At 39.6% G+C, this 20022-nt stretch overlaps 1 protein-coding gene and 1 long non-coding RNA gene across 2 annotated transcripts; both read right to left on the bottom strand.

The window, feature by feature from the left end:
* Nucleotides 1-8618: 8618 nt before the first annotated feature.
* Nucleotides 8619-9302, bottom strand: LOC140016513 (uncharacterized). The gene has a single exon (XM_072070047.1). The coding sequence runs from the start codon at nt 9300-9302 to the stop codon at nt 8619-8621; it is 684 nt and encodes a 227-aa protein (XP_071926148.1).
* A 3747-nt stretch (nt 9303-13049) lies between these two features.
* Nucleotides 13050-17691, bottom strand: LOC113715351 (uncharacterized). The gene is made up of 2 exons (XR_003453943.2): nt 17293-17691; nt 13050-13348 (listed from the first exon to the last, which is right to left on the bottom strand). It is a non-coding gene; the product is annotated as an uncharacterized lncRNA (long non-coding RNA).
* Nucleotides 17692-20022: the final 2331 nt, after the last annotated feature.

The following is a 20022-nucleotide window of genomic DNA, read 5'->3' as shown; positions in this document are numbered from 1 at the left end:
TAGTTTTCCTTACAGGGGGCGAGATCATGGGTGAGTGAGTTGGAGAAGGCTGGCGTTTTGGTCTAGGTCCTTTGTCTTTTGTTCCAATGTTCTCCTAGTTTTAGCGGTTGGACTTGAGTTTGAATCTCTTGTTACATTATGGGTTTGTATGGGAATTTGATGACCACGAATGTATATATCTGAGTTTTGAAGTTGATGTTATTTTTGTTATCAAGGTTTTGATTTGTATTGGGACTTGTGCATGAGATATGGCGAGAGTTGGGCGGGCGGTTCGCCAAACCTTAGGGTATGCTCTAGGGGGAGGTGGGGTCATCACAATTTTACCCAAATTGTTCCCCAGATGATTGATTTTTAAATGTTAAGACCCTAGAATGCTTGACCTAAATCCACAAAAGTTTGTGCTTTTGGATGATTTTGATTCATGAGTCTAGCTCTATGAGGTGTTTGGGGTGTTTGTATGGTTATTTTAATAAAAAAAGAATGAAAATGAAGTTTAGTGAAGTGTGTGTGTTGAATGTGTGAAAAGAGAAAGAAGAAGAATGAAGTTGCAACATGCGTTTTCTTCTTTTAAAACCAAGTGCTTCAAATATGCGGGTTGAATATGTGTGGGCTAAGGTTGCGTTTTCAAAAAATAAAACAAGCGAAATACACGAACCAAAACACAGGCTAAACCATGTTTTAAGGTCGCATTTTCTTTGAATATGGTGAAGATGCACTAATACATGGGCTTAAAACACATGCTCAGGTCGCGTTTTAAGGCTGCGCATTCACTTCTCTGCACTTTTTGTGCAGAAATTTTGTATTTTTCCAGAAAGTACACACATGACTCCAATTTTCAAAAATGCAATCTAGATGGCAAAATGACCAATTCACACATATGTAAAATGATCTACACATGCATTCCAATCCACTATAACACATCAAAAATAACAATTATTCGAATTGAGGTGTTGAGTTCTTTAATCTTCCTTAGCCTTATTGAGCGCCCACAAAATAACATAACAAACATACTTTAAAATATATAATAAACATGAAAACACTCTCAAATGCAATAAATTAACATAAAACATTGGGTTGCCTCCCAATAAACTCTTCTTTATAGTCATTAGCTTGACTATTTCATCTTATTTTTCAAGGCGGTTTTGTTAATGAATAATCCACGATTTTAGGTCATGGTTGATCAACAACAAGTGGCTTGATAACAAAAGCCACATGTTCAAATGAAGTGAAAGATGAAAGAGACTTACATATCCCATGTGTTTCATAGATATTACTTTGTAATAACACCACTTGAGAATACTCCAAAGGAATGTCCATATAACCTTCTTGGGTCATAGCATCTTTGGAGCCTACTCCTTCAAAACACCCCTTAAGAGGGGTTAAATATGAATCATTGACGCTTATCTCTTAAGGTTCAAAGTTAGTTCCCAAGACACAATCATGTGAAATGGACATTTCCTCATTGAAACACGAATTAGATTCATCATTTTGATAAAAATGCATTCCACTTTCACATAGAACATTCCCACCATCCACAATAGGGTCAATTTGCATATGATTAGAAGAAATAACTTAATACAAATCAGCCTATGTGAGAAGCTAATTCATCTAATCAATCCTCAACCTTATCAAAATGGCCAGAAGTTGCATTAGCTAATCTTTCAATTGCTAATTCCCAAGACAAAAGTGCATTAGCTAACCTTTCAATGGCTAACTCTCAAGATGGCTTTGATTCAAGTTGAATAAATTTGTATTGGTAATTATAAAAACATGGAGAAGCATTATATTCACATTAATTATCTGAATATAAGCATAAGAATTACCACAATTAGGACAATATTGATCAAAACAAGAATTGAAATGCTCAAATTTGTCATAATAACCTACATTTTGTCCTTGCATACATGTATGAGTAGTATGATAATCTCCATACAAGTCACAAATCACACGATTAGAATTGAAAGTATGAACATTCCTTTTTTGTTCAAGCATATTAGTAATTGTGTTCAATTGAACTTTTAATGTTATAAAATCAAGTTTAGGTTTTAAGCTCCTTAAGCCATTTTCAAAAGACATACCTTCAGACATCCTTTGATTACTTCTATAGTTGTAGTTTTGAAAATTGTAGTTCATTGCCAACCTTCCATCTCTCAAGCTTTTATCCACTTTCGTTTATTGTCCTCCTTAAAATGTAAAAATGCTTTCAAATTATTTCAAAAGCAAGATTAGTCAAGAAGAATAGGTTAAAAGACACAAACAAAAACAAGACATCAAACATAACAAACAAGACACTTGACACAACAAAAATAAGAAAAATAAGTAAAAATGTCTAAACTAATAAAGTTGCTTTTAGCACCAATATTGAACCAAAATTTCCCCAACAATGGTGCCAAAAACTTGACAAGACTTTACCATGTACCAAATTTTAATAAAACCTAAATACCATATTTTCTACAAATATACCGATTATTTATCAAGTAGAGAAATATTAGGTATCAATCCCATAGAGAAAATTGTCAATTATCGATAGTTTTTGAACTTCTTTACTATTTAGACTACCACAACTACAAGAAATTAAATCTACACTACAAACATGAAATAAAAGTAATAAAAATAACAATAGAAAGCTCCTAGGGTTATGAAATTCCTCATTACTATTGCAAGAGAAATTAGCAGTTAATTCAATGTTATTATTTTGGCTAGTTATGGTGTAATTTTCTAGTATATGTGAAATCTACTCTCGTAGTGAATCAACTATACTTATAATTAATCCTTACCTACTTTCGTGGTTATGAAATTAATTACGAACTCATTTCTTCTATGAAATTACATGGAACAAGCCAAAGCCACAAAGGTGCTCCTCTACTTTCGCAAATGAACTCCCTAGGTTTAGCACTTCTTTGAATTAGTGTCAAATTTTAATTCTCATTGTAAACTTAACACCTTAAAATTATTACAATTACTGGCCAATTAATCGTGATTAAAAAAGCAAAAGTGCTAAATAATTTGCTCAAAAATAATATCATCAAATAGCCAAGTAAATATCACAAACAAAATATAGAAAGTTCATCCATAACTCTAGGCATCAATTTTAGTTAAACATGAAAACAAATATCAAACTTGTATTATAGGCAAATATAAGAATTAATACAAGAAACGAAGTGGTAGGAGAAAAGTCACCCTTGTCACATGAATTCCAAACATTTCCATCTTCATCCTCTTTCTCATCCAAGTTTAACGAGTACAAGACTGGATAGAAACTATACTACTCTATATTAAACTAATGAACTACGAAAAACTAGTGAAGATCACATTTTTTGTAGTGTCTATAGCCTTTCAAAGTTGTGAAAATATGTCTTCAAACCCCCTATTTATAAATGAATTCAATCTCCAAATAAGTTGTTGAAGTTGACGTAAAATGCCCTTGAAATTTCGAAAATATTCTTCTACAAGTCTTCATACTTTTTTTATAGTTGCAGCTGAAATTCTTGTTGGAATTGAGCTGTAAAAAGTTGTAAAAAATCAAAGCAAATGGCTATGCAAGTTGCACAATTTCCTTAAGAATACGTGGGGTCAATATAAAGGTGTAAGGTCATGTATTGCACCTACATATTCCCCCCAGCAGGTTTGCACTTTTCTGATCAATTTTTAACTTTTCTCTATTTTTGCACCAATATTAACTAATATTTTCTTGATAATGAAGGTTGAAATAGATCCTATATGAAACATGAAAGTTGCAGCTCTTTGACTTAGCTTTTAGAATCATCTAATTTGGAGTTCTGTAGACTATTAAATGACCAAAATACCCTTGACTGGTTAATCTGCTATTTCAACTTTTGACAGCAAAAATGACCGACTGTATTTCAACTGTTTAACCAGGAAAACTTATGAACTGGATTTCTGTATCTCATAACAAATGTAAACCGATATCTCAGCTTTAAAATGGTTCAAGAATCACCTCAATGTGATACTTTTAGCTCAAGATATATCTAAAATATCAAAAGATGTCAAAATTGTCAAACATTTTTTCTTTTATACTTGATTGCATTTCACCTTTTGAATATTTACACTTCATATTTCCTTTAAATCAGTTCTTATCATAAAAAATCATCGAAATATCTTCTCAATTCACTCCATTTGATATTCACTCCATTCGAAATATCTTCTCAATTCAAAATTGTCAAACATTTTTTCTTTTATACTTGATTGCATTTCACCTTTTGAATATTTACACTTCATATTTCCTTTAAATTAGTTCAAATCATCAAAAATCATCAAAATATCTTCTCAATTCACTCCATTTGACGATTGAATCATTAAAACTTACAAAAACATGAAGTTTGCACCATTTGAACACATAGAAATGCAATTTTTCACACTTTGAATCACAAAATACATAATTCACTAGAAACCTAGTTAATTAGCTATAAAAAATGAATAAAGCATTCCAAAACTAAATAATAGAACACACTTAAAACACTCAAAATGCACACTTATCAGAGCATTTGTTGTGCTAAAAAACAAGTCCCCCAATATTCAAATTCAAAAACTAGTGTTACACAAGTGGTACAAATTGGACATTCAACTGGAGGACAAAAATTTTTCAGTTGCAATGTGGTAATTCCTATCCATACCAAGTGGACATCTTTTTGACATAAGGTAGGAGTCCAAATCCAATTTGCTTGCCCTGACAACTTACTTTTGTAAAAAAAAAAAAAGTTTTCTCTTTTTAAATCATTAGAATTTTGAACTTTGGAAACCTTTGAAAATAAGAGGTCTATTGAAGTATAAATCAGTTGAATAAACTAGTGCAATTGAAATCTAACTAATACAAGTTGCCTAGTTCATTTTCAATCTTTTTTTTTTGCTTTAATCAATTTTTTTGTTTTAATCACCTTCATTCTATACTCGTCATTTTCATTGTACTTTAATGTCTATCATTAGACACAACTTAAATATTATTTGTTGATCATCAATACTAGAGGAATAAATACCATAGAATATTTGCACATGGTAACAATGCTTTTGTGGAGTTTTGTTTGTTTGTCAATTGGTATTACAACTTTGTGCATTAGTAGCTCTAACAAATTTATCAATTATTCTCAATTTGTGAAAGAAAGCTCAAATTTCTCTGCATTTGATCATACTAAGTTAGGGTTTGGAATTGCAAATTTTGATGCTCATTTTTGAGGTTTTGCAAATTAGAAGAGGTTTCAAGATGGTTTATAATGAATTGTGCATAACAGTAGATCAAATCTTTGATTTGTCATATTTGCTCCCATAAATTTCATTTCATGTAGGTATCAATTTGATTTTAGACAAATATGTAGTTTTAATTGGCATTCAGAACTAAATTGGTGTGTTTCACTTTTGGAGATACATATATGAATATTTTTCAAAAAGCAAGGGATGTAAAAAGTCAAAACGCCTCATTTAAGAAACATTTGGTGCATTTTTTTATTTGAATTAGTTAATGAACAAGTATGAGTCCTTGTCAAATCACTTAGCCCTATAAGATTGGTGAAACTATAATTAATATCCAACATATATTTTATTTTGTGATAAACATATCCTATAAATTTTGACTATGCCTCTTTTTAATGAAGAATAGCAAATAGAATCCATTGCAAAATTTATTTGTTAAAGCTATTGTAGGTATAATTCGTATATTCAACATTCATTTCACTAAATCACATGCTTTATAAGCATAATAGTCAATCTCAATTTAAGCATATAGTATATTTTAAGATTTTTTATAATGAATTGTCAATAGGAATATATTTATTTCAAAAGTGTGCATGTGTTTTTGCACTACCGTATCATATGATTGTTGATCTACTTGACAAAGAAAAAATTACACACATAATGAAGTAAATATTCTTTAGATAATAAAAATAGTGTATTGATGTATTCATATGATTTAGCAAAATATATTTGTATTAAAGAATTAGATTTAATTTAGGAAGATGGAATTAATAATTTAATTTAATGAAACGGATGCTATGTGTAAGGGGGGGTTATTATAAATTTGAAATTTTGGATGCAATGAGTAAGGGGGAGCTTATGCTGAATCTTTTGTTTTTCTTCCATCCATTGTTTTGTCATCATCAAAAAGGGGAGATTGTTGATCTTAGTCCCTAACTTTTGATGTTTACAAAACTTATGATGATATTAATATCTCTTCAAGATATACTTTCAGTTAGGAAGTAAATTAGATTCAAAGATCAAGTGCAATTGAAAGAAACAAAGGTTGCTAAAAGCTATCGAACGCTTGTGAAGACAGGATCGGACATCCGATAATCATTGCGCAACTTCGGACACATGAAGAACTCTATCACCGGACGTTTGAAGGAAATAAGACATTCCCCCTAGCTCACTGATCCCGATTGGACGCAAGCATCGGACGTCCGATAGGATCCTTCAAACTCGATGAAAGCTATCCGACGTTCACAAAGATAATACCAGACGTCCGATAGAATTGAGATATTCTTTCTAACTCATTGTCTGCTTTCGAACACAAGCACCGAACGTCTGATAGAATTGACAAAGATTTTTCAAACTCACTGCCTGCTATCTGACGCACGTTTCGGATGTACCGGACATCCGATACTCCCAACAGCTAGTTGACTCTTCAGCTACTTTCTATCCGTTGGAAGCATTAATGAAACACTTTCTTGGTCTCCTATAAATAGAGTATGGTTTGAAACTTCAAACAACTTTTGCACACTGAAGATACAAAAGATCTAGAGTAGTTTTAGTGAGAAAACACAAAAAAGATTTGTAGTTTTGGTGGTGTGAAATTCATTGTAAACTTTTCATTTGTGAGTAAATACTTCAATAGTGTAGTTCTGAGAGGGTTGTCCTGAGGGATAGTAAACCTTTCTAACTTGACCGAGTGAGACTTGGGGCAAGGAGGAAGTGAGCCTTTCTTTGTACACAAAATTGGTTGTATTTCATCAATTTGAAGAAGCTTGTTTGAATTGACCTACAAGTTCAAGAGGAGCTTGGTAGTCAATTGGTTTGGAATTCTTCCCTTTTTAGTTTTTTTTTAAATAATTATTTTTATTATTCCAAAACCTCAACGCAGAGAGAGGCATAAAAGCCTTTACAGGACAGCTCGCATGGAGCAAAAAGCTCTCCTACGAGGAGCGGAGGTAAGGATAGTGAACCCTATCTAGGCTAACTAACCCCTTGACAGGGTGCGGAAGGTTATGTGAGAGGTAGCGTCAGGAGGATCGGGTGGTGCTGGCTCGGTGTGCAAGTGCGTCCATTGCTGCATTGACTTGGCGGAAGCTGTGCTGAAAATGAAAATGCCCAGTCCGGGGGATTGATCTAATCTGGCAGACAACATTGTCTATGCGCCAAGGGCATTGCGCTCTGTTCTGAATTATATCCAACAACACTCTGGAATCCATTTCTATCCAAACCTGGGAGCAACCATGTGCCTGGCAGGTAATAAGCCATTCTAACAGCGCCCGCGCCTCCGCTTCTAAGCTTGTGCAATGTCCAAAAAACGCAGAGAAAGCCGCCAGGACATGCCCCAAATGGTCCCGAAGGATACCCTCCCCACCAGAGAGTCCAGGGTTACCCAGCGAGGAACCATCCACGTTGAGCTTCATAAGTGGGAACGAGGGAGCTTGCCATGACAAGGATTGTGTTGAGTGTGCCCGTCGCGGGGCAAGGGAAAGGACCAGGCCCGCAGCCAAGAGATCGGCGTTTGAACTCGTACTTGGCGGTGGTTGGGCAAGCACGATCGAGTGCACAGTCACCAAGATGAGGCGACAGAGTTGGGGGCCTGAGGTCGTGATGCCATCGAAAAAGTGGAGGTTACGAGCTTTCCAGGTCTCCTAACAAACAACGGCGGGCAGAACCTGTGAGAGGCAACCTCTCGTGGACAATGCGGTGGAGTGGGACCACATACCTTGCAAACGAGCCAGAATGTCTCCCTCCCTAGAGCACGGAATATCGAGAAGTCCCTCAAAAAGAGACCAAAGGTTATCAGCAAGAGGGCACGAGGAGAATAAATGGTCCAGTGTTTCACAGTTAGGGCAGAAAGGACAATTAGAGGGCATGTGGAAGCCTAAGCTCTGGAGAACATCGGGCAACGGGATTGCATTGTTCAAAAGACTCCACATGAGAATTGAAATACGCAGGGGAATGCGCGGGTTCCAAATACAAAGTTGGGAGACCATTCGCGGTCTCCTACGTTGAACAAGGTCGTAGGCGGACAAGAGGGAGAAACGACCGGAGGCTACCGGAGTCCAAACAAGCTTGTCCTTCAAGTCAGGGTGCAGTGAGAGCTGCCAAATCTTAGCCCGTTGTGCAGGGGATGTGTACGGCTCAAGAGTTGTGAAGTTCCAGGTCCTATTATCAGTAAAATCGTAGATGCAAGCCTGGGGGGAGGGTATGGTTGTTGAGTTTGCCGCCAAAGGGCCATCGCTGAGCCAATTGTCGTACCAAAGTGACGACGAGCCATCCCGGACCAAAATGAGGGAATTACTTTCTACCACGTCCCGTGCCCTGAGCATTCTTCGCCAAATCCGTGAGTCTGTCTATCGCAAAGTCGGGATGGATGCATGGTCACAATGTTTGACATACTTGGAGGACAAGAAATCTGACTAGAGAGTCGCACGGGATCGAAACTTCCACCAAAGCTTGCAACCGAAAGCCATGCATACATCATCTAGCTGTCGTAGCCCAAGGCCGTTTTCCTGTTTTGGGCCGCAAAGTTTATCCCATGAGAGCCAGTGTCGCCTATGTGAGCCATCCGAGCTGCTCCAGAAGAAGTGAGACATCAATTTCTCCAGTGTTTTCAGGGTCGACTTAAGAGGGTCCATTACGGCCATCATGTGTAGCGGCATTGCTAAGAGAACGTGCTTAATTAGTATAAGGCACCCACCTGTTGTTAAGAGTTTACCCAGCCACCCGGCAAGGCGCTGGGAAACCTTAGTAATAAAAGGCTCGAAATAGGCCCCCTTGGGTCGGCCCTTGAAAAGTGTACACCCCAAGTAGCCAATCGGAAGGCACCTCCTCGCCATGCCTGTTATGGCAGAAACGCATCTAGCACAGCCCCGGAGACTTTTCTCCGAGAGGATGAAGAAGCTTTTCGCTAGGTTGACCTTTTGGCCGGAGCCCTTCTCATAGAGGGTCAAGAAGGCCATGAGACTCCTGACCGATCTCCTGTCTGCTCTGGTAAATATCAGAATATCATCGGCAAAACATAAGTGGGAGACACTTAGGCAACCCCGGGGGACTCCATTGCTAGCCATTAAGCCCGTTGCGATCAAGTAGTTGAGGCCCATACTTAGAGCTTCCGACACGATGATGAACAAAAAAAGGGAGAGTGGATCCCCCTGTTTGATCCCCCTCGAGGCTTGGAAAAAGCCACATGGCTTTCCATTGATCAGTAGTGAGAACTAGCTAGCTACCAAATTATGCATGACAAGGGCTGCAAAATGGGAGTAAAAGCCGAGCTTTGCATCAACATGGCTAGAAAGGGCCAAAAGACCCTGTCAAAAGCCTTCATCATGTCTAACTTGAAGATAATGTTGTGCCCTAGCAACTTTTTATCCAGGGAGCACACCATTTCTTGGGCGAGAAGCATGTTATTAGATATTTCGTGGCCCAGAACAAAGGCTGATTGCTCCGGCGAGACCAGCGAGGGCAATAGTGGCTTCAACCGGTTGCTTAGCACCTTGGTGAAAATCTTGTTGACGAAATTGTACAGGCTTATTGGCCTAAAGTCGGCAAAAGAAGAGCACACCTCCCTCTTTGGAATAAGCACAATGAGCGTGCTGGCAATAGCCTTGGGGATGGGCACCCCAATGAAAAATTCTCGGACTACATTGAGGACATCCCGGGTGACCAGTTCCCAACAATGACTGAAGAAACACCCTGAGAATCCATCTGCTCCTGCGACACTGTCCCCATCTAGCCCAAAGACCACAGTTCTAACCTTGTCCAGGGACACCACCTTAAGGAGGGCCTTGTTTTGCTGTGGGGTGACTCGTTGAGGGACATGTTGAAGAACCTGGTGAGCGGCGGCACTGCTCTCGGCACATTGCGGGTCACCTGTCAGCAAGGCATGGAAGAAAGTCACCCCTTCCCTCTCTATGGCCTTTAAGTCATCGACCCACTCCCCGTGCGAGTCCTTGATGCGGGTGATACGAAGCCTTTTCCTCTTATCCCGCAGAGAGGCATGGAAAAATTGCGAGTTCGCTTCGCCGTTCTTCAACCATTTTATTCAGGCTTTCTGCTTCCAGTAAACTTCCTCCATGGCTAGGGTATGGAGTAGGCCGGCATGGGCACGGCTCCATTCCTCGCGGGCTTCGTCCGTGTTGACTTGCTCAAGGAGAATATCCTTTTGACGAACCAGCTCCTCGGCTTGAGCTATTTTATAAAAAATATTGCCAAACATGGTTTTATTCCACTCACGCAAACACTGTCGCAAACGTTTCAATTTATTGGCTACGGCATACATCCCATAGCCCTCAACGGGCAAGCTCCAGTTTTGACTTACTGTCTCCATAAAGGTGAGGTGTTTAATCCACATATGTTGGAACCTAAAAGACTTGGGGCTCCGACGTTGAGGGGCCCCCAAGAAGCACAGGAGAGACGAGTGATCGGAACTTGCTCGGCTCAGGTGATGGATAGAGAAACCCGGGAAGTGCTGCTCCCATGCATCATTGTAGAGCGCACGGTCAAGTCTCTTCCATATGCGCCGCCCATTGCGGACACCTGACCAAGTAAATGGGCTACCAGTCGCATGCGCCTGTTTCAGTGAGCAGCCGTGGATGAAGTCATTGAAATCTGCGATCGCGCGGGCATCCTGGGTTGAGCCTCCCGAATATTCGCCAAAGGAGGATATAACATTGAAGTCCCCCCCAATCAGCCATGGTCGGTGCCCAATAGATTGATCAAGCCGAGCCAAGGAGTCCCATAGCGCTTGCCGTCCCCTCCGCGTGCATTTGGCATAAACAAAGGAGCAAAAAATAACCGTGGTGAAGATTCATGTGTGACCGCTAAGTGGAGAAATTGATCATCATTTAGCACCATGTTGACAGCAAAGGATGATCGCCAACATACCCAAATTTTATTTGATATATTGAACAAGCCTAGGTGGAAGCCAAGTTTCTGAACAAAACCAGTAAGAGCTGAGAAATCGAGCATATGTTCGAGAATTATCAGGAAAGAAACGGAGTTGGAGCGAATCAGCCTCCTAAGTCGCTGTGTTGGCGACACCCCGAGCATTCCAGATAAGCGCTTTAATCATTTAAAGAGGGAGGCTACTGAGCTTGAGAGACCTTGATCGCCTATCGAGTCAAAATGGTACGTGGTTGTCACAAGAGACGTTTGGTCCCTGCTCGCGATGCAGGTTGGGCCAGCGAGGAGGACCTCTAAACCAAAGGATCTGCAGGGGGAGGTGCGGCTGGAAGTTTCGTATCAAGGTAAGCTTTGAAGGCACGCAAATTCTCTATAGGAGTAGCCACAGTTGTGGGTTCGTCGGTGTTGGAGACCCAGTCGAAGCCAGATGGTTGCATTGACAAGCTCCTCTTGGAGAGTTTGTTGCGTCTGCCCAGGCGGTAGTCGTCATAAAAGGAGGGCTTGAGGGGTTTCGCCATGTGCGGTAGCGGTGGAGAAGTCAGGCTGCCGTGGGGGCTGGTGTCCAGCAGCCGCTGTATGTGCAGCGAGGCAGGGCCAAGAGGGATGGCCTGCTCGCTCTGTGGCTGGAGTTGGGGAGCCACTGCTGTCCTGGTGATTGCCTGCTGAGATGGCCCAGTAGACGTTTTGGGGGGAGGGACTTGGAGTTCACCCGCAACTTGGTTCCCCGCTGCAGCGCTTGGCTTGTCCATGTGTCCCTCACCAATAATGAGAGGAGCAGCGGTCATGAGGGCCATGGTCGGCTTCTGTCCCTTGATAGCTGAGCTTCGACAGGAGGTGGAGAGGTGACCAAGTTTATGACACACCGAGCAATACCCCGGCAGGTTCTCATATTCTACTGGTTGCCAAAAACCTGATGCGTCATTCCCTATCCAAACCTTGTCCGGCAAAGCCTGCTGTAGGTTTACTTCGACGCAAAATCGAGCTACGCTTGGGCGGTTGAGGGAGGTAGTTGAGGCATCGATCTTCAGCGGCTCACCTAGTAGCCGTGTGATGGAGAAGAGGGGACCTTTGTTGAAAAGATGAACTGGAAATTGCGGCAAGGAAACCCACACCGGGGCTAGCGGCGATTCGGAAGAGACCACACTCCTTTCAACCAGCAGCGTAGGTAGTCTTCCTCCTATTCGAAACGGACAAGGATGTGCCGATGGTCAACCAATCCCATCATGAAAGCGCCCTTGAAACCCAGCGTCTGGAAGGATTTGCGCAAAGCCTCCATGCTTGGTCTGCCCTTGGAGAACTTGCCTACAAGTGAGTAACGGAAGGGCTGGGAGAGTGCGGCCACATCATCCTCAGAGAAGAAAACTACAGGTTTTCCTCTGTGCATGGATGCGTCACAAACTATCCATGGCTGTTGAGGTGTGAGATCGAAGGATCTTGAGAGGTCTGGTGCGGTTGACCTGGGGTGCTGAGAGACGATGTCTGCAAAAGATCTTTGGCGAGGGGAAGCTAGCCCGTCAGCAGAAGGCTGGTGGCCTGCCGCGGTAGCAGCCATGGCCGAAACCCAGGGCGTGTTCCTAGGGTTTTGTGAGTTCAATGGCACTAGATTCCCCCAACTTAGTGACTTACGTAAAACCCCTTCTTAGTTACTTATTGTTATCGTGTGATCTTTAAATTGTTTATATCTTCTACTTCTCTCAAGTGATATTGTTCCTTCATTGATTGATTTATTGTGTGATCACTTAAGAAAAGAGGGTAAATTTCATATTGAGCAAAAAGTGCCCATAATTTGATTAGTTTTATAATCAACCTAATTCACTGTGGCGACCCCACTTTCCCCTAAGGCGAACCAGAGGGTTGGCGGGCCGTCTGCCTAGCTCTCGCCAGGACTCACGCAAGCAAGCTAGCAAAAATCCTTCCGAAGTATAACCTAATCTATTACAACATCGTTTCCCTCCAAATAAGCCGGTTTCTAGAATCACATTAACTTCAGAGATAACAGTGCCTGAAGATAGCTAACGTCGATTCTTAAAATACCTTCCCGAATACAACCCAAGAAACAAAACATCAATTCAAATACATCCTTACAAGCCAAGTAGCAAATTCATACAAGCCACATACAAATCCAGGGTTTACACTTTTCCAACTTCAAGTGGCAACCTAAGGCAAAACTACAATGTTTAACTCGAATTACATTCATAAAAGTAAACAATCTAGTACTACTTCCGAGCACCTTTGGTCTCAAATCCTGTAAAAGAAAATCACAACGTGGAATGAGCTACACAACCCAGTGAGGTTCCAAGACACTCTAACAGTTCAAACAAATCAAGAAAGTTGTGCATGTCATATGCATGGTGCGAGGTTACACAATGGCAGGTTATCATGAGGTGATAATCATTTCTCGGGTAATTGCTACTTTGAAAACACATGTAGTAGTAGTACTTTTGCTGGTAACTTTACTATGAGTACAACTCATAAATTATCTAAAATCACTAACGTATTTTGGAATGAATGACCATATAAATATATTTTCATGAATTTTTAGTCCAACAAATAGTGGCTCGTCTGACTAGAAGAACATTACAAGGATTGCTTCATCTCAGAGATTAATGCTCATGAGGAGTCTTACCCGAGAAATGTCAACTAGGAGAGCAATAACATTATTAATAGCAAAGCAAGCACAAAATGATACAGTACTCGGTCCACTTCCCATTCTTATAACTCCGATCAGTAACTCCTTCGATTGACTGGCCATCACCTTATCCCTCCAGTGGTAGTACTCGAGTATACCGAAACGGTTGTCCAGGGTTCCAACCTACCCGACCGAGCCCAGTCCTGGCTCGAGTAGGTCAGTAACCGAGGCAGGGCCCAAGTTCAGCTTATAGCTTACAACATGCACAGGTAACCAAGTAATTCGACAAAAAGTAAAATTCATCGTTTGAATAGGTTGAGTGAGGTAAAGTACACACTCGCCTAACAATGATGGACAACTTCATATAACATGTGATTCATGATAATCAAGTAATCAAGTGGATACTTAGCACGTAAGCACGTAAGCAATACAAGTTGATTTCATGGGAGCATGTAATTTACGGATATCAAATAATCATATAGATTAGAAATCATGTGAGCAAATAGTCAAGTAATCAGGTAGTCATGTGGATTGGTAAACGGTTCACGGTTAACGGTTCACGGTTAACGGTTAACGGTTGACGGTTAACAGTTGAGTAATGACGGTTATTTGGCAGGCATTTGCCATATTAATAGGCCATCATTGGCCGTTATCCCATTTTTACCATGTGAGAGTCGAGGAGATTCACTCCAACGACGTATGCAACCATAGCATACCAAGTCATGTTATTCGGGCATTTTCAAGCATGTGTATGGTAAATATTTAACACATAGTACTTAACACTTAGAAATCATGAAATGAGCATGTCCTAGACTTATTCCATTACGTATTCCTATATGGAACACTCTCCTAGTCAAACAAGCGCAATAGGTCTCAAACAAGCGTTTTAGGCGTCCGCTCCGAGTTCCTCTTAGAGATCTCCTCGATTGCCTGAGCAAACAATAATTCAAGTACCACTCAATATCGCTACGAATTCTCTAGTTTTCGATGAAGATTATACGCTAGTGCAATCTAAGAATTTGACGCGGAGACGAGCCTAAGAATTCGTGTAACTCGAGGTTCAAAAATGGGGTTTTAAAACACAAGACAAATCTGATTTCCATCTCTGTATTCAAATGTAAAACAATCAAATGATATTGACAGAAATGAAGAGTTCGAAACCCCTTAGTTTCCTTTAAGTTAGAAAATTCCAGATTTAACAAGTAATTTTTGAAAAATCATATCTTACTCTCTACAAGCCCAAAATTGGAAAACTTGGTACTATTGGAAACCTCTTTGAAAGTACTAAAAGTTCCTAGAATACACTTTTCCATGATTCTAAATGGAAGATAGTCAAAAATGGGCTCAAAGTTACTGTTCTGGTTCATAAGGCAGATTTAAGTTGGTTTTTGGCCAACTTTGGAATTTCGGCAAAATTCACTTGTTTGGAACTAGCTTTTGAAATTTTTAAATCTATTAGTGTTGTAATCCAAGAGTATAACAAAACAAACGGAACGAGAAACGGGGTTTTGAACACCATGATACGGTAGCTCAAAGTTACTAAAATTCCCTTGTGAAACATGGGTTTTTCAAACTCGAGTCATGAACTTTGGTAATTTATTTGACCCATGAAACGGCCTCAGAATAACACCAAAATTAGAAGAGTAATACTATCATATAAGGGTTGTCCCTCTACCAAATTTCATAGAAAAATATGCACAGGAAGTCACTTAACAAAATCACTCAAGTTTCCAAAATTTTAAGGCAAAGCTGCCTTGTATGTGAAAATTTCCTTTTCTAAACTTTTGACCAAGGAAAATCCTCTAAACATGGTTCATTTGCATAGAAAAGGTTTACGGGTCATCCCAGAACAACATTTGTGGTGATTAACACCAAGAGATTTAATTTGCAAGTCTACACCGAGCCTTGCATCAAATCTGTCTAAAAATCAGGGTTTTCAAGGACAGAGCAGGTTTCCTATTTTGATCATAGATCACTCAAATTAACTAGGAATTTGGCATGGTTTATGGTGTTGGAAAACACATTCATAGAGCTATAATTTCACAGAAGAAATCACTTTGAAATTCGGCACACAACTAGCTCGAATTCGAGCCACAAGTTGCAGCCTCATCATTTTGTTCTTGTAAAACAGAGAAACAGGACAGCCGACTTAAAATGGTTGGTTTGGCTCACACACATGGAACCAGAATGTGCATTTTATACTGTCAGAAAGGCTGCGATGTCTAGTTTCAAATGCCACTGACGGCACTTAATTTCGACATCGGAGCACAGATTTATAGCCAAAATACGAAAGCTGGTCAGAGTATTACGAAAACAGTTCCAGATTTACTAGCTTTGCGAAATCATTTTATTTGACCAACCAAATCTCAATATTTTTCAATGAAACTTTGTACACCACATATTAAACATATAAACATAATATACGAGTCATGAACCCCTCCAAATTCTGCAAAAAGGGGTGCGATTAAAACAGGGCAAAACTGAACATTTTTGAACTATGTATCCCTTGAAGTCTAGACTAGCTAGATATCATTAATCTACCTATTTAAACTCTAAACTAGCATTATATCCATCATCAATCCAAGGGTGGGAGTTCATAGAGCCCACCATCAAAATTTTCCGACATGAAATAAAACAAATAACATGTAATTTTGGCAAATAATTCCACCACAATAAATCTGTCCTTGGCTAAACAGAATTTCCAGCAGCTAATTGGTCATAAATCCAACTTTTTACTCGGCTAATACATGATATTAAGTACTCAAATCCGACAAGCAAATACTTGACTAGCTAATCAGATCATCCAAGTCATTGTGGGAATTCATAGAGCCCACTCACCAAATTTCCATTAAAACTCAAAAGAGCCACCATCGGCTAAGCTGGAAAAAAATTTGCAGCAGCTATGTTTCAACATTTTTGGTCAATTTATCCAACGAATCAAGTACTTTACAACTGAATATCTTACAAGACTTAAGACACATATATTTCATGCATTTCTAAACATTGTTTGCTAATGAAAAAAAAAATTCCAGAAACAACTGCAAATTCTGGTTTCACTCCTTTGGCAAGTCACGTAAATTTTCCAGCATTTACTCAGTCATAAACAAAATTTTCCTTCGGTTAAAACCTTGTATTTGGCACTTAAATCTCACATGCACAACTACTGAACTAATTAGCTAGCATTTCCAGTCCAGATTCAGCTCGGTTGTTACCAAAAATTCATCAATCAACCAGCAAGTTGTTCGGCCACTCTCGGATGAGCTTGCAGGCAAGCCGATTCTGTTTCATCTCTTCTTTTCTAGCTTAATCCGAACTAACTAACTTCAGGCAAGACTTAATCACCTAGTTCTTAGTTAGTTAACAACATTTAAAAGCTCAGATTATTCCAAAGAAACAAGATTAAAGCTGCATTTCTGTTTCGGCTTCTCGGCAAAACTATTTCCATCAAAAATCAGATTTTCCTTTTCTTTGATTTCCTCATCCGGACACTCCAACCTCACATGCAAGTCCATAAACAGCTTAATCTACCTATAATCTATTGGTTTCAGCCCAGAGATTACCTCTACTGGAAGCTTACTCACGCGGCAGAAGCTGAAGTTGTCTTACTCTCCTCACGGCTATCTCACGCACGCGATGGATGATTGGTTGCTGTCTTGGTTGCCGGTGGTTGCAGGTGTGGTGGTGTTGTGGTTGGAGATGGATTGCAACTGGTTGAAGTGGAGGTGGAGAGTGCAGCTCACGCACTGTCTCTTCCCTCAAGCTCATGGACAGAACAGAAGACTCGCAGCTCGCACGCTTCCTTTCTTTTCTCTCGGATGGCAGAATGCGGCTCAGTCTCTCCCTCTCTATCTCAGTCGATGTTAACGAGGTGAAGGTGGAGTGTGGTCTGAGGTGAATTGTTGCAGAGGAGGTGGAATGGAGTTGCGGTAGTGGTTTGTGGTATAGAAATGAGGAGGGAGAAAGGTGGTGCCGCGGTTTTGAGAAGGGGTTGAGTGTAGGAGTGGTAAAAGTTTTGCATTGGCCGGTTAGGGTGGTGGAGTTACAATGTTGTCCAGAAATTTTGATGGGTTTGCATGGTAATTTGTGAGGTAGTGGAGGGTATTTTGGACTTTTCACTTTTCCTTCTAATGACCACTTAAGCCCTTGATTCGAGCATAATCTCACGAATTATCCCCATGCGTGATTTAAACTCCTAATAGTGTACTAATCTCGCGAGGGTTTCGATTATCGAAATTTATCGATTACAATTTAATATTAAGGTTCCTAGTAATTCCTAACATTATTACCTAATTATTTAAACTATAAAAATCAAGTTTGACCTTAATATATAAATTTAACATTCTTAATAGTCGTTTATCCTTTTATATCAAAACTTATTAACTTAATCATTATTAACGCTTAAGATTAGCTATCGGAATTCAAAGAAATTTAATTGTTAAATCAATGAAATAATTTACCTTCGAAATATGAATTTAATGTAACAAAACTAGGAAATTTAACCACTTATTCGTTATATGTAATTTCTTGAATCGATTATATACTCCAATCGCGTATTTACTATTTTCACTTAACGAGCTTACAGAAATTAAATTTCGAAACGAATTGCTTTAAAAATATAACTAAACTATGGATACGTTTAATTAAACCTAAAAAGCTTAGAAAATAATACTCAGAGAAATCGGGTGAGTAAATACTTATTTTAACCAGTAAAATAAATAAAAGAAGCAAAATTTTCGGGTCCTCACAACCTACCCTCCTTAATGAGAATTTCATTCTCGAAATTCATACCTTCTGAAATCTCGGATAACCCTGAACCATGTGGTGTGATCATGTCATATGTTCGTTCAGACGCCACTGGTCGGTTCCTCCTTCCATTGACTTGTCGAGGGACAGTTCCATTTCCCTGTTGAGCAGTGGTTTCTCGTGGATACCTCCTTGGACAGTCATGAACTTTATGGCTAGTACTCCCACATCCCATACACTTTCGTCCCTTTAGCCAACAATTTTCTTCAGTGTGATTCGTCCTTCCACAATATCCACAAATTGGACGAGGGGTTGTGACCTGACTTGTTTGTGAGGTTTTCTTTGATCGTGTTTGTCCTACTGAAGTCTCTCGCGACACAGTTCCTTTTGGTTCCTTTATCCTGAGTGGTGCAGGAAGTAACAGTCCTACTCCATCCACTTCTTTTCTAACTTTGGGTGGTGGTCCATTTTCTCCTAGTGTACTGTCAGATGCGTCTCTTTTCCTTACTTGAAAAGCTCTCAGTTGAGATTTTGTGATTTCTACCCTTTGCGCTTTTTCGAGAGCGTCACTAAATGTTTCAACCTGTGCTGCGGCAAGAGCATCTTGGATTTCCAAATCTAATCCTTGGATAAACCGTCATATTCTCTTCCTATCAGTAGCCACCAATTCTGGGGCATATGTAGATAACTTCGTAAAGCGTGTTTCATACTCAGCTACACTTAAAGTTCCTTGACGAAGCTTTATGAAATCATCTTCTCTCTTTTCTTGGACTAGTGGTGGAAGAAATTTTCCATTAAATTCTAGGACAAAGTTCATCCAAGTTCTCGGAGTTTGTTCCCTTTCCCACTTATTTCTTATAACATTCCACCATGCTCGAACCGGCCCTTCAAGTTGGAACACAGCAAAATTTATTTCTCTCTCCTCGGAATAATCTAGTGCATCAAATATATTTCTTATATTTTCTAACCAATTCTCAGCCACCTCTGGATCAGGTCCTCCAGCAAACTTAGGTGGGAAGAATTTCTAAAACCGCTCTAAAGCTCGATCCTCCCCTATTTCTTGGTTTCCTTGTCCAACACCTTGACCTTGTTGAGCTACTAAGAGCTCTAGTATATCCGTCATGCAGTTTAGAACTTGTCCCATTTGGTCATTTCCTCTCCCAGCACTGGGCTCGGCATTTTGGTCAATATCAGATCCATTATCTACTCTTTCATTTCGGGGTTGTCTAGGTTGACGTCCCTTTCGTCGTCTCCCAGCTTCCATTCTCACAACTAATCTATACAAATATGTGCAAATGGCTCACTAAACTAAAAATTATCTATGCACACGTATATTTAACAATTTTCAAAATGAGCAATAAAACTATATCCACAGATGACATTTTCACAAATAGCACATTAACAGTTAACATAGAATTTAAACTAGTCTCAATTAGGTTGTATGCCATTACAAAATTAGAGCTAATCAAGTCATAATACAAGTTGAAATCAAAGGTCATTTATCCAAAGTTTAAAAATCTTTAGCAAGCCAGCCAATAACTAAAGTG

Source organism: Coffea arabica, chromosome 11c, assembly GCF_036785885.1.
Source record: "Coffea arabica cultivar ET-39 chromosome 11c, Coffea Arabica ET-39 HiFi, whole genome shotgun sequence".
NCBI classification, from domain to species: domain Eukaryota; kingdom Viridiplantae; phylum Streptophyta; class Magnoliopsida; order Gentianales; family Rubiaceae; genus Coffea; species Coffea arabica.
The sequence above is the reverse complement of the archived record's forward strand: the minus strand, read 5'-3'. Positions and strand labels throughout refer to the sequence as shown.

Bases quoted from the DNA above. Each gene is read 5' to 3' on its own strand.
- LOC140016513 (XM_072070047.1), bottom strand. From the start codon at position 9,302: ATGGGCCTCAACTACTTGATCGCAACGGGCTTAATGGCTAGCAATGGA.